General features: G+C 37.7%; 1 protein-coding gene across 5 annotated transcripts in view; it reads right to left on the reverse strand.

The window, feature by feature from the left end:
- Window positions 1-1,916: 1,916 nt before the first annotated feature.
- The window catches only part of zdhhc5a (zinc finger DHHC-type palmitoyltransferase 5a), a 47,828-nt gene continuing 33,657 nt past the window's right edge, over window positions 1,917-16,087 (reverse strand). The window contains exons 9-13 of one of the 5 annotated variants that reach the window (XM_056456737.1): window positions 13,253-13,370; window positions 11,720-11,853; window positions 8,606-8,741; window positions 7,834-8,518; window positions 1,917-3,507 (exon numbers count right to left, since the gene is read on the reverse strand). In XM_056456737.1, the coding sequence (XP_056312712.1) occupies window positions 3,294-3,507; window positions 7,834-8,518; window positions 8,606-8,741; window positions 11,720-11,853; window positions 13,253-13,370 (1,287 nt within the window). In that variant the 3' untranslated portion in view covers window positions 1,917-3,293. Of the gene's footprint in view, window positions 3,508-7,833; window positions 8,742-11,719; window positions 11,854-13,252; window positions 13,371-16,087 lie in introns of all 5 variants that reach the window. The other 4 variants (XM_056456736.1, XM_056456734.1, XM_056456735.1 and 1 more) reach the window with 4 other exon arrangements.

Genomic DNA, 16,087 nt, shown 5'->3' on the forward strand with positions numbered 1-16,087 from the left:
ACTCACATAGCTGTGATTGGCCAATTTGCTTAGACTGACTTTTCTGTGATCGTCTACTGTACCCTGTTGCGGAGTACTGACTTTCTGCTGAATTTGATGTTCTGAATATCTTCATCTTAAAAAATTTGAAAGTTTTTTTTTAACAAACCCAATATCTGCAGTCTGTGAATTCAGAACACAAAAAATCTGAAGTTTGAATTACATCTATAAAAAATTCAGCCTTGAAAAATTGAGTTGTCTTATATTTCAGATGTTCAATATTCAAGTTATGAAATTCAAATTCAAATTAAGAAACTCCAAACAATTTTTTAACGACAAATAAAAATTCAGATATATTAAATTACAATTGTCAATTCAAACAAACACAATTCAAATTCAGATTGTTTTGACATATCATTAGCTCCATACCTACAGTGCTAATGAGGTCCCAAAATATTTTGTTGACAATCGTTCATGGCGTCTTCGCTGATTGATGATTCCCGCTTTGTAGAAAACAGACGGAATCCAGTCAAAACACTGGAATGAAGTATAAAATACCAAATGAAATGAAACTTGTCAAACATTGGATCGATAAATAAATTCTGTCTGTGTATGAATTCGTTTGGTTACTTTACCTGTACACTTTTCTGAGTCATCATCGTATATGAAAAATTTGTTCGCCATTGCTGCTGCTTCTAGGGTCATTCGACCAGCATTTAAGAAAAACTATTTTCATTACCATAGAAACTCAAAGGTCTCGAAAACAACTAAATAAACGTTTGGTTTAACTTGAAGAAATTGTTAACTTACTATATGCTATTTCTAAAGCCTTCAATGCTTCATAAGGCTGTTCTTAACGCATTAGAAGTATTTTACTTATATTGTTGTTTTACTTGTATTGTTAGTTATTCATGATACAACACATTTTAACATAATTTATAAGGCATTAATGAATGTTATAACACACAGAATACCACTGTATTGTATTACAAATACAGGCTTATAACGTAAATTGTTACTAAATATACCTCTCAAATAATACACACTCATTTCAAAGTAACAAATAAATGTTTCTCCAATGATTCAACGTTTTTCTCTGTGCAAACTTTATAAACAGTCGTGTTAAAAATGAACCTTTATTTACCTACAGTACTTTCTATATAAACTGTGAAATTTCATTTAACCATTGAAGTAAATTAGTCACAAAATGTACAATCTCAAATCAGAAAGTAGGGACCGTATGGAATATGCAACTAAAATAAAAAAAAAGGCCTGAAGGCATCTGGGATGGATCATCACAATGAGAATGTGTACTGTGGTCAGATGAATCAGTATTTCAGGCATTTGTTATGAGAAATGGGCACCATGTGCTCCAGATAAAGCAGAACAAGATCATACAGACCGACCAGCAACAAGTCCAAAAGCCAGGGCGTCATGTTATATGGTTGTGTCAGTGCCCTTGCCAAAGGTAACTTGCACTTCTATGATGGCACCATTAACGCTGAAAAGGATGTAGAGATTATGGAGCACAATATGCTGCCTTCTTTTCCAGAGACGCCCATGTAGATTTCAGAAGACAATGCAAAACCACATTCTGGATACATTACAAAGTCCTGGCTGCGGAGAAAGAGGATACAGGTACTTGACTGGCCTGCCTGCAGTCCCGACCTGTCTTCAATAGAGAATGTGAGGTCCATTTTAAACGCCAAATGCAACAATAATAAAAATCATGAGAAATACATTAAATAATGTTTGTTTTATTGTCTGCAAAGAAATTCAAGTCAAAGTAAATTTAGAAATCACTTCTTTTATTTGCGTTTTCCATACTGCCCCATCTTCTGATTCGGGGTTGTAAATTAAATAAATTGAGAAAAGAAAGTAGTAGAATAAAAAAATAATAGTGATGACAAAGGCCAAACAAGAATCAGAAAGACAAGTGATTTATAAAGAGTTTATTACCAATGCTCAAACACACACACGCGCGCGCATACACATATTCACAACCATATTCACTCACACTGAACTATACAGTACACTTTCTTCTCTCTTTCTTTCCCCTCAGTTAATCTTTTTGATTAAAAAAATCCTATGAATGAACTCATCACCAGAAAAAAAAACAACAAAACAAAATCTGTCCCCTGATTGGCCAGCCCTGATCTAAAAAGACGAGACAGACAATGATTGAAATGACTGCAAAATGGGACAATCTTTTTCTGAAAGTGATAGGTAAGCATTAAATAATAATAAAAAAAGGCTTTCTGATTTGACAGCTAACGTCCACTGATTGGCTGAACTGTCGTCCAATCAGAGGGCACTGATATGGTCTTCCAGCATCCTGTGGTGGTGTAAATCCTACATGGCTGGCTAGTCAAGGCCACCGATGAGATTTGCCCCTCATGTATTAATAAAAGAAAAAAACCTAAGAGGCAGACAATCAATGTTTACAAGATACCATTTGAAATACGAGCCAAAGATTGGGCTCCTCCATGTGTAAGTGTGTGTGTGTGTTATGAGCAACTTTCTGCAATTATGATTTACGTCTGATTCCTCTGTTTTTGGAGCGACCATTAGTTCTTTATCCATCTATATGATTAGATAAAAGCTCATCGAGAACAAATATCAGCCTTTGTAGAAAAACAAAATCATTGTTTGATTTTATCAATAACCATTTATAAAGTCATATAAAATAACACTTTAAGAATTAAATAAAAACATGTTTCCTCCTTGAATTTCCAAGGCCATTGCTCTGAAAACACTAGATTTGAAAAGGCTGCGGTCATTTAAATAATGCATTTGCTTTCTTATTTTCCTAGCGTTTTGCTTCCCTAGCGCAGATTGGATACGGACGCAACATTGTCGCATGCCAATCACAGTGGTCTGAAACGGCTACTGAATGCCACAGGTCCCCTTTTGGTAAAAATCAAAATCCACTCTTTGAAAACAAAACAAAAACAGTGACCATTTTTTCTCTATACAGAACAATTTACACATTTACGGCAGATAAAAATCTCTTTTTTTTTCTCTCTTATGTACTTGAAATGTTTTGAAGGCAATCCGGTCCTTTGCCGTCACATTGACTTGGTCTTCCAGCTCCATATGTGTAAGTCTTGAAGTCTGATCACGTGACGGTGAATGAATGAATGAACTCCCTGCTCTTCCTCCTCCTCCTCTTCCTCCATGTCAAATCCAACCAAAACCTGCTGGTCAGCTATGATTTCCTAACACTTGCACAGCCACCGATAAAAGTCTGGCATGCGTGATTATTATTATTTTTTTCTCCGCTATGGTGAAGAAATGAGTCTATGGCTCGTCTGTCACACGGAGATCTCGTAAGTGGTCCCTCCGACGCCTGTCACCTTCTTCACGCCGCCTCCAGGCTTGTGCGCGGGACTCTGGGAAGAGCCGGCACTGGAATGTGCCTGGCCTGGGCGAGTGGACACGCTGATGGGATGAGTGGGGGACGAGGGGGTGGAAGAAGGCTTTGGCTGCCCGTTTGTCCGGCTATACGACTTCATCTGAATCTCGTCCCTAAGCCAAGAGAAATGGAGAGAAACTGAGAAATTAGAGAAAGACTTCTATATGTGCATATCGGTTTTGAGGTCAGAAATGAACACTTTCATTCAGCAAGGTTCTACTAGATTGATCAAATGAACAGAAAGACTTCTTTATGTTTCAAATTAAAATGTTATGATCATCATATGAATTAAAATATAATCAAATATATTTTCCCAACTAAAACTCAAATAACTTTACTTGTATAGCACTTTTCACAATAATTATCGCTCCAAAGCAGCTTCACAAAAGGTGCAAATCGCACCTTTAATTGCATTAAAGTCAAAATCAGAAAAGTTAAGGAGTTGTGTAAAGAGTTGGCCGTTTATAAATGTAGTAAACCTGCAGTAATACAGTATATACAGAGCATCTGGAAAGTATTCACAGCACTTCACTTTATGTTACAGCCTTATTCCAAATTGGATTAAATTCATTTATTTCCTCAAAAGTCTACACACAATACACAATAAGTGGAAGATGTTTGGAACCACCAGGACTCTTACTAGAGCTGGCTGGCCATCTAAGATGAGTGATCGGGGGAGAAGGGCCTTAATCAGGGAGGTGATCAATAATCTGATGGTCATTCTGAGCTCCAGTGTTCTTCTTTGGAGAAAGAAGAACCTTACTGAAGGACAACCATCTGTGCAGCAATACACCAATCAGGCCTCTATGATAGAGTGGCCAGACAGAAGCCACTCCCCGCCTGGAAATTCACAGGAACTCTTGGACTCTCAGACCATAAGAAACTAAATTCTCTGGTCTGATGAGACTAAAATTGAACTCTTTGGAGTGAATGCAAGGCGTCATGTTTGGAGAAAACTAGGTACCGCTTCTCATCAGGCTAATACCATCCCCTACAGTGAAGCATTATGGTGGCAGCATCATGCTGTGGGGATGTGTTTCAGCAGCATGAACTGGAAGACTAGTCAGGATAGAGGGAAAGATGAATGCAGCAATATACAGAGACATCCTGAATGAAAACCTGCTTCAGAGTGCTCTTGACCTCAGACTGGGGCGACGGTTCAGCTTCCAGCAGGACAATGACCCAAAGCACACCGCCAAAATATCAATGGAGTGGCTTCACAACAACTCAGTGAATGTCCTTGAGTGGCCGAGCCAGAGCCCAGACCTAAATCCTATTGAACATCTCTAGAGAGATCTGAAAATGGCTGTACACAGTCACTTCCCATCCAACCTGATAGAGCTTGAGAGGTACTGCAAAGAGGAATGGGCAAAAATTCCCAAAGACAGGTGTGCCAAGCTTGTGGCATCATATTCAAAAAGACTTGAGGCTGTAATTGCTGCATCAACAAAGAAAAGGTGCATCAACAAAGAATTGAGTAAAGGCTGTGAATACTGATGTATGTGATTTTTCAGGTTTTATATTTTTAATAAATTTGCAACAAAAAAATCCTTTTCCACATTGTCATTATGGGGTATTGTGTGTAGAATTTTGAGGACATTTATTAATTTAATCCATTTTGAAAAAAGGGTGTAACATAAAAAAGTGGAAAAAGTGAAGCGCTATGAATACTCTCCGGATGCACTGTACTGTCCTTACAAAAGAAATAATTTTTACATTTAAATGAAATTGCGCTGCTAATATATATTTCTTCGATGCGCCTGTGGTTGTGAATGTGCGCAATATACTGACACTGAGGAAAAGAAACTGCTAAATAAAGTCATTGTTTTTTTATGTGTGTGCATCTCGTATCTTGATAAAACTGAAGGTATTTGGTCAGTTTTGAAGATGTTTTTATGGATTTTTTCTGGACTTTGCATGAGTCAGAACCGTTGCGTTATACATGGAGAATGAGAGAGCTCTCCAAACTAAACTAAAATACCTTCATTTGTGTCCTGAAGATGAATGAAACAACACGAGGGTGAGTAAATAATAACAATTTTCATTTTAGAGTTAACTAACCGTTTAACACAGGCTAGTGACAAAGATGTATTTTATAGATGGCATGGCAGTTTTAAAAAAAGGGACTGCCCAAAGCAGAAATCAGTAAAAAAAAAAAATGTTTTAGCTGAAGTGGCAAATCCAGCCGTGACAGCCAGTAAATTTAAATTTCTCAGCCATGCAATTTGGAAAGGAAACATTTTCTTAAGCACTCAAGTGCGGCAGGTTTATTATAACCATCAGCACGCCACTGAAACATCTTGAAATTGAGGGCCAATGTCTGGGCCCTTGGTTAGATTTCAAATAACAATGCATACATGCCAACTTAAAATATAAAACATCTATAATGGAATACAGTTCATTTTGTTCTCTACAAGAAAGACGCAAAGAAGTCACAGTCTCTGCTCTGGTCAATGTTGATGCTTTTTTAAAATGCTGACTAATAACTCCAAGCCAATCAGGCTTTTAGACCTCTATAATAAGCACCATGATGATGCTTTTTGTCTGTCTGTGATCTATCCATCAAGTCATTTTGCCAATGAGGAAATTGGTTTATTCTATATCTAGTTTATCTACATCGGTCACCATTGTAATTACTTAAGAAAGAGCATGACATCAAAAGACTTTAAAAATCTAGTCATCAGTTCACTTGTTACACATTTACATGTTTTTCAGATGTTTATCATAAGATCTGACCATACACACAGAAATATGCATGTGCGTGTGGCCAAAAATGAAAATTGTTATTAATATATATATATATATAAAACAAATGGAGAAAATGAACAAACCACTTGAAAATTCTGAAGTTTTTTTGGCTTTACCAAGTATGGGTTTGAGTAAAATATTGATGTTTGTTTTATCTAATAAAGGTCTGATCACATTTAAAATATTAATCTAACTTTTAAATAAAAAAAATCGTAATTTATAGCATTTCTCTACCAAGAAAATGTCAATTGCTTACAAAACAAAATGTTTTCAATTGTTAGGTTGAAATTCAGAGTTATTTTAACAAATATTGAAGGGATAGTTTACCCCTAAAATTAAAAATATACAGTTTTCTCATGCTCTACTTGTTCCAAAATGGTTTGAGGTTTTTTTCTGTTGCATTCAGGGTTTCTGCAGATATCATAATGTGAAATTTAATACTTTGAAAGACCATTAAGTATTAGATTTAAGACGTATATTACGCATACACAAAGAGAGAATGAAAAAAAAAAATTCACAAAATTTGTGGTAAAAAAAATGTATTCTAATTGAACGGTACCGAAGACAGGTTAGTGTAAAACCTATGAATGGTGGAAAAACATATTCTGTAATATTAAAACCAAACTTCTACAAAAACTTTCCTCCTTTCCTGCGGCTGTTGCAATTTCTAGCCAAGAATTATTGGTCATCTGGTCTCTATCTCTCTATGGTCACGCATAGACGGATCATAAAGATGTCTGTACAGTCATACCAGTTCATATTCAACTCAAATCAAACACAGCGCTGTACGAACTGTTCACCCGAGTATCAAAAAATTTAGTAAGCTCCGCCAGCCGAAATCATGTCGCACGCACCTAAAGTGACCCTCCACAAACATCGATGACATCACATTCGCCGTGCGCACTGAGTTCAGTAACAGAAAGCTGATTGGCTATTGCACGTTGGTCTCATTTGTAGTTGTAATACTGCAAATTACATTAGGACTAGAGAAATAAAGAACTACAACACCACAAAAACCAAGCGACAACAACAAAAAAATCATTTGAATGAGCATTAGATGTAGTGTTACATGGACATTGGAAAAATAAGACCTGTGTAAAAATATTTAAGACCTAGAACAGCGAGTTTAAGACTTTTGATTTTTAAATTTTAGACTTTAAGACCCCACGGAAACCCTGTATTAAAAGAATATAAGAAACCTGTGGGCATTGACATCCATAGTATCTGTTTTTTCTGCTGTGGATGTCAATGGCTACAGGTCTTCACCATTTTTCAGTACATTTTTTGTGTTCAGCAGAAGAAAGAAAATTATAAAAGTTTAGATTCACCTCAGAGGCTGAGTAAATAAATTTTTTTAGGCAAACTATCCCTTTAAATTAAAAAATTCAAACATTGGTACTCCAAAAAGCTGTTATGAAAATATATCAAATAATTTAAGTATTTTGGTAACAATCAACACAGTTAAACAAAGTAGCAGAAAGCAGCAGACGATTGCTGATGAGAGCATAAGAATCACTGGAGATCTGCCTAGACACAATGAGTTCAAAGCGGTGCGAGAAAGAAAGCATCAGGAAGAAAGAAGTGAAAGAGAGGCACTCACAGGAGTCTGGGAGGAGGAGGAGGAAGAGTAGGAGGAAGGAGGCAGCAGCAGGCTGTGCAGAGCGTCGTAAGCTGGAGGGGAAGTTACTCACTTTGGCGCCTGAATGCCCCCTCCCGCAACCGAGGCCGAGGCTTTACGGACCAGGCGGTACTGCATCTCTGCAGCGGCAGCGCTAGAGTACGACAGAGACTTGCCCAGCGGCGGGGGGTGCGGCGAGCGCGGCGGGTGGGTGGTGTCGGTGGAGCGGGTGCGGTAGGGGCACGAAGGCTGAGGGGGGCCCGAGTCAGAGAGCAAAGGGGGTCGAGAGAAGCGGGGCGGCCGATGGTGGTGGTGATGATGGTGGTGGTGGTGATGGTGCTGAGCTTGTGAATCATGCAGCAGGCGCTCCCGCTCGCGCTCAGGAGGAACGGGTGGAGAGCCGGAGCCGCGGAGAAACACTGCATGCTGAGGAGAGACCAGGAGGGCGGAGCTAGAGGCCACCGGCTGGTGGAGCTCCGCCTCCCTCTGATGGGCAATCTGTGCTGACAGGAAGGGGGAGCTATATCCAACTACGGGCGTTCGTGGGCGACCCGGAGACATCTCTGGTGCTGCCGATTCAAAATCGGGGCTTTCGGAAGGTGTAAGGAGACTATCGTAGGACAGGCTGCCGTTCCTCGCAGCCTGCGGCGGAGTCTGATTGGCTAAGCTCTTGTAGCTGGTGGAGGTGGTGGCTTCGGATGGCGGGGCGTTGTGTGTGGAGCGAACACTGGAGGATCGCGAGGCTCTTTCGGCGAGCACTGTAGGATCAGAAAAGGAGGGATATGAGCGACCTCCTAGGGAGTAGCCTGGGATTCCTGAGCCTGGAGGTCCTCCAGGGCCCCCACCTGTTCGCTCGGCCCCGCTTCGCTCCGCTCCTCCCCCCTCACGCCCATCCAGACTGGGCTCAGAGCGATAGCCGGGCTGCTGACTGGACTGCAGGAGAGAGGAAGAGGACTCTTTAAGACTGTCCCCACGACTCATCTACAGAGAGAGCGAGAGACAGAAAGAAAAAGAGAGGAGGAGATGGGGGGAGAGAGAGAGAGAGAGAGAGAGAGAGAGAGCAAGCAGAGGAGTTTATAAAGATACAAGGGAATCTGAGAGCTAAATTCTAATGGTATGTTCACACTAGATGCAGATGAAGAGTCAACCGTGAGTGATTTAAATGTACAGTCAATGCAAAGACACAATCAGACAACTTGCGGCACATCGCAAACTGAGCCTTTCAGGCATTTGACGCACTTAACGTGTGATTTGTGCAAATCGGTTAAGCTGAAAATCTGAACTGAGGCACATTAACTAAACAGGAGCTTGCTCTATTAGGGGCTTGACTATGACATAGCACCTGTTGTTGGTGTTCTGAGGTGAAAATTCCCAGGCTAACCTTTTGGAGAAGTTAATGAACTCAGAGAGCGGGGTGGAGATCTCTGAAAGATATAACGGACCCAAAGACGGCCCGAATGAATCTATGCTTTTTTTCAGCCTTACTAATGCCGAGTTCAGACTGCATGATTTTCAAAGTAGTGGTGTTTTCACACTGCATTACTAACCGTGTTAGCGTTCTGTCGGTGCTGTGTTTACACTGCAAGATGGATCGGCAACAGGTGGCATCTCACTGCATGACTTTAAAATAGGAAGAATCGCTGACATGTTTGACCAAACTACGTCTCACAACCAAACACGTGAGAAGTGACATGGAAACAACGCGAGGTCACGTAGTATATATTTTGTGATCAACTACATAATGAGAACGAAGCCTTTAGTGGAACAGAAAATGCACTTTTATTTTGCTCGTGGGTTTAAAGGGAATTATCAATTTCTTTTTTTGACCCAGTTGTGGTATTGCTCAGATGACACGTCAAGCAGACACGGGTGCTCCTGCCAAATTTCCAATAGTTTTTCCTCCATTAAACTGATAATGAGTGCTTTTAACGTCTCCCCCAACCTCCCGCTGGTCTGCAGGTACCTATGCTAGTGGATGCTGCTCTCTCACTGGCTGTAGGTGATCACTGATGATATTTTTAATCAGAACTCATTCACATGAAATGATTTGAATCGCCTACTCAATTCTGCGATTCTCTCAGATCGCGTCTTTGATAATTCATACTGTGTGATTGTTACGCGTGTGCACGAGCACCGATTTACCTGTGATTTTAGGCATTTGTCGGCAATTTCCCAAAACCTGTCTGTGAGTCAAAATCGGGGCTAAAATCATGCAGTCTGAACTCTGCATAAAGCACCTGAAGCACAGCTATTCTCTCAATCGTGTCGCGAATCTATGTCTACTGTGAAATAAATTTAATGTGCAAATGAAGCGAATTTGACACAAATGAAGCGTGTAAACTCAAAATGTTCATGCGTCTAATTATACGTGGATACCGCGATATATTCACACAAGCTGCATCTGGTGTGAACACCCCATAAGGGACATCAAGGGCAAGCCCTATGGTAAGGACCAATTGGGGCCACTGGGGACAGATGATTTGGGAAAGTTTTCTATTGCTCTAAGAGCCAGCATTACAGCATTTGACAGACAGAGAGGATAAGCTTGGAAAGGCAGGGAACAGTGATATTGGCAACAAACTTGGAAGCACTTGGAAGGGCAAAACATGGTGGTTTCTCACATGGGTTTAAATGAATTGAAGTTTTGCTTTTGTTTAAACAAGGTACATCATGTGGGTAAAAGTCCCATCATTTATCTGTTCTTGCGTTGTGGTTTTTGCTGGCAGTTGGAACAGCCCTGGGGGGTGGTTGGGTTGGTGGGGGTGGGTGCGATCGGAAAGTGAAGAAGTGGTGGGGTGGTGTTGGAGTGCGATCGGTAAATGAAGGGGGGTGTTGGCGGTGAAAGGAGCCAGGCTAGATTGACCGTTAGGCCACTGGGAAAACCCGATGCTCCCTATGCCCAGTCCGCCCCTGGATGGGGGCCAAATCAAAGGTTACCATGGGCCAACTTTATCCTAAAGGCCCTAGTTTGGGCATTTCTGGTTTAGATTAGGCAAATGATTATAATTTTCTTTGTGAGTGAACTACATCCTTAGTCTTTAAAAGGGTTTATAAGGCTTAACTACATGACTACAATCACAACCGAAAGATTTTACAGTAGTTCACGGTTGATTTTGCATCAATGTGGTGGTGGAAGCCAAATCAACATGGGTAAAGAGATAAGTATTAATCTTTAAACTGACATTTTGTGGGTCAGCAAATCAAACTCAAAATGTGACTTTTAGAACTTTATGCACAAGGCCTCAGGTCTTTTAGAATCAATCAAAATTGGATGATGTTTCTTATCCAATATCAGTCCAATGGTGTAGAGCCAAAACTGACAAACCCTCAGAGCTAAAGCCAGCAAAATGTGTTGAACGTGTTGAGTACAATTAAACAAGTTATATTCATTATATTCTTCTTCTTTTTTTTTCCAGAATGACCATATTTGCCAGTTCCAAATGATTCTTTGTATAAGCTGTAGCCTTTTGGGAAAGCAGTGTGTTTTCTTTTGTAAAGACAACATTTTTAAATATTTTAAATCAACAATTAACTTTTAAATATCAACATGAGCATAGAAATACTACCTAAGATAATTAAATAAATACTAGGAGCATCATAAAACATTTACATTGAAATTAATGTATATGTAGATTTAAAAAAAGACAAAATTAGAGTAAAGACAAGACCAATGACACATAAAAACAGACACACAGGGGGGAAAAAGTACAGTGTAAACTTACTGATACTGTTCAACTGAAAGCCACTGAATAAACCAAATTGGAAGGGGAAAAACAATTTAATGGATTGAACAAAATGTTATTGGAAAAAGTAAAAAACATGTGGTATAAAGGAAACAATAATACAGTCATGCAAAAGAATGTGAATGATGACACATCAACTCATTAAATGCAGTGAATCACCAGCATAGAGAATGAATGAACATGTAGATCTCTTTTCTCGGTATAAACAACACATACATGAGCAGGCAGAAGATTTACCTGGTTAGCATAGGCATGAGTGAGGGCAGTGTGATTCTTGCCCGGACTGCTGTATGTAGGCCTGTATTTGAACATAGTGGGGGTGGGTGGAGCTTTATTCAACAGACTACTCTCTGCAAAAAACAAACAAAGGAAGATCAGATTCAGAGTTTTAAACACACACATAATGTAAACATGGACCACAAAGCCAGTCTTAAATTGCGCATAAATACATCGTATGGGTCAAATATTTACATTCTATTGTGCAAAATAAAAAAATTTAAAATTACAATATTAAGTAAAGATGTTCCATAAAGATATTTTGTAAATTTCCTACCATACATATATAAATTTTTGATTAGTAAAATGCATATCACTTAATTTGAACAGCTTTAAAAGGTAATTTTTTTCAATACTTGTATTTTGTTTTTTAACCGCTAGATTCCAGATTTTAAAAAAGGTGTTTTTTTTTTGCTACATATTATTTTAGCAAACATTCACCAATAGAAAGCTTTTTTTTTTTTAACTTTCAGTTGATGTACAAATCTCAATTCCACAAAACTGACACTTCTGACTGCTTATGTGGTCACATATATCGAATTTAAGCAAGTGCAACTGCAATATCATACTCCTTTAAAAAAAAAAAACAACAATTCTGAAATCTTAATCCGCCGAATATTTAAAAGACAAGACTAAATTACAATTTAACATTCTATAACAACAACATCACTGCTGTTACATTTTAAAACTCTGGATAAACACTATGCAAAAAGTGAAAGCATAAAAAATAGTTTACTAAAATTAAGCATACAAATAAAGAAGCAACAGATTAATCAATGTTTGATAATACATATACAGTACTGTGCAAAAGTCCTAAGCACTATACCATACCTTTGTTGGCCTAAGACTTTGGCACAATATATAATCAACCAGTCACTTTATTAAAAATAAACAGAAAATATAGGTAATATGTTAAAACAACAACAACAACAACAACAGTACATCTCCTTTTCAAGAAAAAGTCTGTTCAATGTGCCTTCCCTTGGCAAGCACAGCTTGAACTGTTTTGTTCTAAAATGTCCTGACATTTTCTGAAATAATTTGCAGTGTAATATCATGATTCTTTTCGCACATTCCAGAGTTCTGCTTAAGGTTAAGATAGGATTTTACTGCAATTGGCGGATTGTTCTCATGCTAAAAATTTTAACTTTTACCACTGAAGTCCTTTCCAGAAGGAATGGCATAATGGATTAAGGGACCCTTTCTGTACTTTTCAACATTTACAATTCCATCAATTCAGACAATATTGCTAACAACACTGGTAGAAATTAAGAGTTGCACGGTTTACTGGTACTATGGTAGTATCGTGATACTAAAAATCAGAAATGGCTTTTTGCTGAAAAAAGGTTCCCGACCCCTGCATTATATCATCAGTAAAACAACAGATTCAATGTTGGCCTAAAACTTTTGCACAGTACTGTATGTAAATAAATCAGACTGGTATTATAGTTTGTCATGCTGGTTTTCTCTAACCCTCAGAGTGTCCGGCAGGTCCTCGTGACAGTCCCGGGTATCTGAGCTCTGGTTTAGGTGGAGGCGGAGGCTCAGCATCAGCAGACTGACTTTCCATCATCTCCAAGCTGCTCTTAGACTAAAACATTGCAAGACAGAGAGAAAAAAAACAAGTTGTAATTTATGCAAATAAACAGACAAAAAAATAAGTAAACATTGAAGCATGACTAAGACTAACTTAAACAAACACACCAATGAAATCTGTTTGTTCAAACGACTTAATAAAAGGTTAAGTTTAGAGGCATGAAGGTGAACTTAGCATGAACTGCTATTGATTTGGCACTAGTGTGGAATTTGTTAGCAAAATGAGTTAACCACTATCTATCTATATTCTATCTATAAGTCTACAACACAATAGCTGCTTCCACTCCCAGACTTCTTATTCACAATTCAAGACCAGGGTTTCTGCAGATATCATAATGTCAAATTTAAGACTTTTTAAGACCATTAAGTATTAAATTTAAGACCTATATCACAATATCAAAAACACACATACACAGAAAGAAATGCAAAATCACAAAATTAGTGGTAAAATAAATGTATTCGAATTGAACAGTACCAAAGACAGGTTAGATGCACCATTGAACAAAAAAAAAAAAAAAAAAAAACATCTTAAGGCTGATTTATACTTTTGCCTGTCGCCACATCGCGCACCTCATGAAACAGACGAGGCTTTTATACTTGACGCGTTCGCCATTGAGATATTCTATTAAATGACAGGGGGCAGTCAAAAGAAACAGACAGTAAAATCAGACGGATAAATAGAGAAGTAGAAAGTTTCCGAAACTAGGTCATAGCATTAATATCATTGAAGATTTTTAAACTAATTGTTTTTTATTATTTTTATAATTTATTGTAATGATTATACAGATTTTTATAACCATGAAAGATTTTTTTTTAAATCAAACTTTGATGCATCACTTGCTTTTGTTCATATCTCAGAGAGTTCTACCTATTAAAGTTAAATATTAATGTCAACAGAACATGGGTTGCTCTACAATTATTTTTTATTATGGCAAGAATAAAAGAAAAAAAAATACACTTTTCTAAAAAAAAAAAAAAAAAAAAAAAAAAAAAAAAAAATCAATTCACACATTACAGTCTGGCTAATTTCTGTCCTTTACTTATAAGCTAAAAAGGCAATAATGGTCCAACATTCCTGACCATTATCAACTATAAAGCCTAGAAATAGGGCACCAATATATTGTAAAAATATTCCTTTCCAGTTATCAAGTACATAATTTGTTCATTTTAGTTTGTAACTATTAAATTGTTTTAAATTCAAGATTGTAATATATCCATCAGTGGTAAACCTATGAACGGTGGAAAAACATATTCTGTAATATTAAAACCACCTGGGTCCACATTTTGTATGGCCTCTTTTTTTGTTTTAACAAACTTAATCCTCAGGTTTTTCCAAACTTTTACAAAAACTTTCCTCCTTTACCACGGCTGTTGCATTTTAGAATTATTGTTCATCTGGTTCTCCTTATGATCACGCATGGACTGATCATAAAGATGTCTGTATAGTCATACCAGTTTCAGTCAAAATCTCTTCAAAGTGTTTCATATTCAACTCAAATCAAACGCGATCTCAAAAAATTTCTTGAGCTCTGCCAGCCAAAATCATGTTGCACGCACCCAAAGCGAACCTCCGCAAACACAGCGCTGAGGTCACATTCGCCGTGTGCACAGAGTTCAATAACAGAAAGCTGATTGGCTACTGCATGTTGGTCTCATTTGTAGCAAATTACATTAGGACTAGTGAAATAAAGAACTACAACACCACGAAAACCAAGCAACAACGACAAAAAATAATTTAAATGAGCATTAGATGTAGCGTTACATGGACATCGGAAAAATAAGACCTGTGCAAAAATATTTAAGACCTAGAACAGCAAATTTAAGGCTTTTTAAGGCCTAAAATTTTGATTTTTACATTTAAGACTTTTTAAGACCCCACGGAAACCCTGAAGATGTATAAAAATGATGTTTCACTGTGTAAAGTTTGGCAAGATACTCAAATATTGTAAAAATGTGCTTAAAAAAATACTTTTTATCTGCAAAGTCCACATTTAAAAAAACTGATGGAGTTCATTCACTGAATAAATCACTCTATGCACAGGAAAACACACTCAAGACTCAAGACTAATCAAGTTAATTGCACAGGATCTCACATGCAGTGCAAGTCATAAGGCATTTATGATGCATTAAATATGGCAATTCTTTTCCAAATGCAAAAATGTCCATTCATATTACAGATTTTATACCAATTTCTAAAAAAAAAATATTTACTTACACACATAGGAAACTGGAAACTGCTTTATCTGCTAATGTTTTATGCAATATTTCAAATCTGTGCACAAGTTAAATGGTAACTTTTTATGGAAACAGCTCAGGATACAAAAATATTTCACCCAAAAAAACATTTCAATCATTTATACTCCCTGATGTGCTTTCAAACCTTCATGAGTTTTTCTTTCTTTCTTTCTTTCTCTTGAACATAAATAAGATATTTCGAAGATATCTTCATTTTTCAAAATATCTTTTGTGTTCAACAGAAAAAAAGAAACTCAACTAGGCTTTGAAGAGTTGACTGAAGTAAATGATGACAGATTAAATACTTTTGGGTGAACCATTCCTTCAAGTGATAATTGTAAATATTTTGGTACTAGAGCACATGTTTACTCTATTGGTACACCACACAACTCTTGGCACAGGCCGATGTGTTGACGGGTGGGGTGACATAAATACACACAGGTTATTTCTCAGGCTCAGGACTGTCTGACAAGCCAA

Source organism: Danio aesculapii, chromosome 1 (genome assembly GCF_903798145.1).
Source record: "Danio aesculapii chromosome 1, fDanAes4.1, whole genome shotgun sequence".
Classification (NCBI taxonomy): Eukaryota; Metazoa; Chordata; class Actinopteri; order Cypriniformes; family Danionidae; genus Danio; species Danio aesculapii.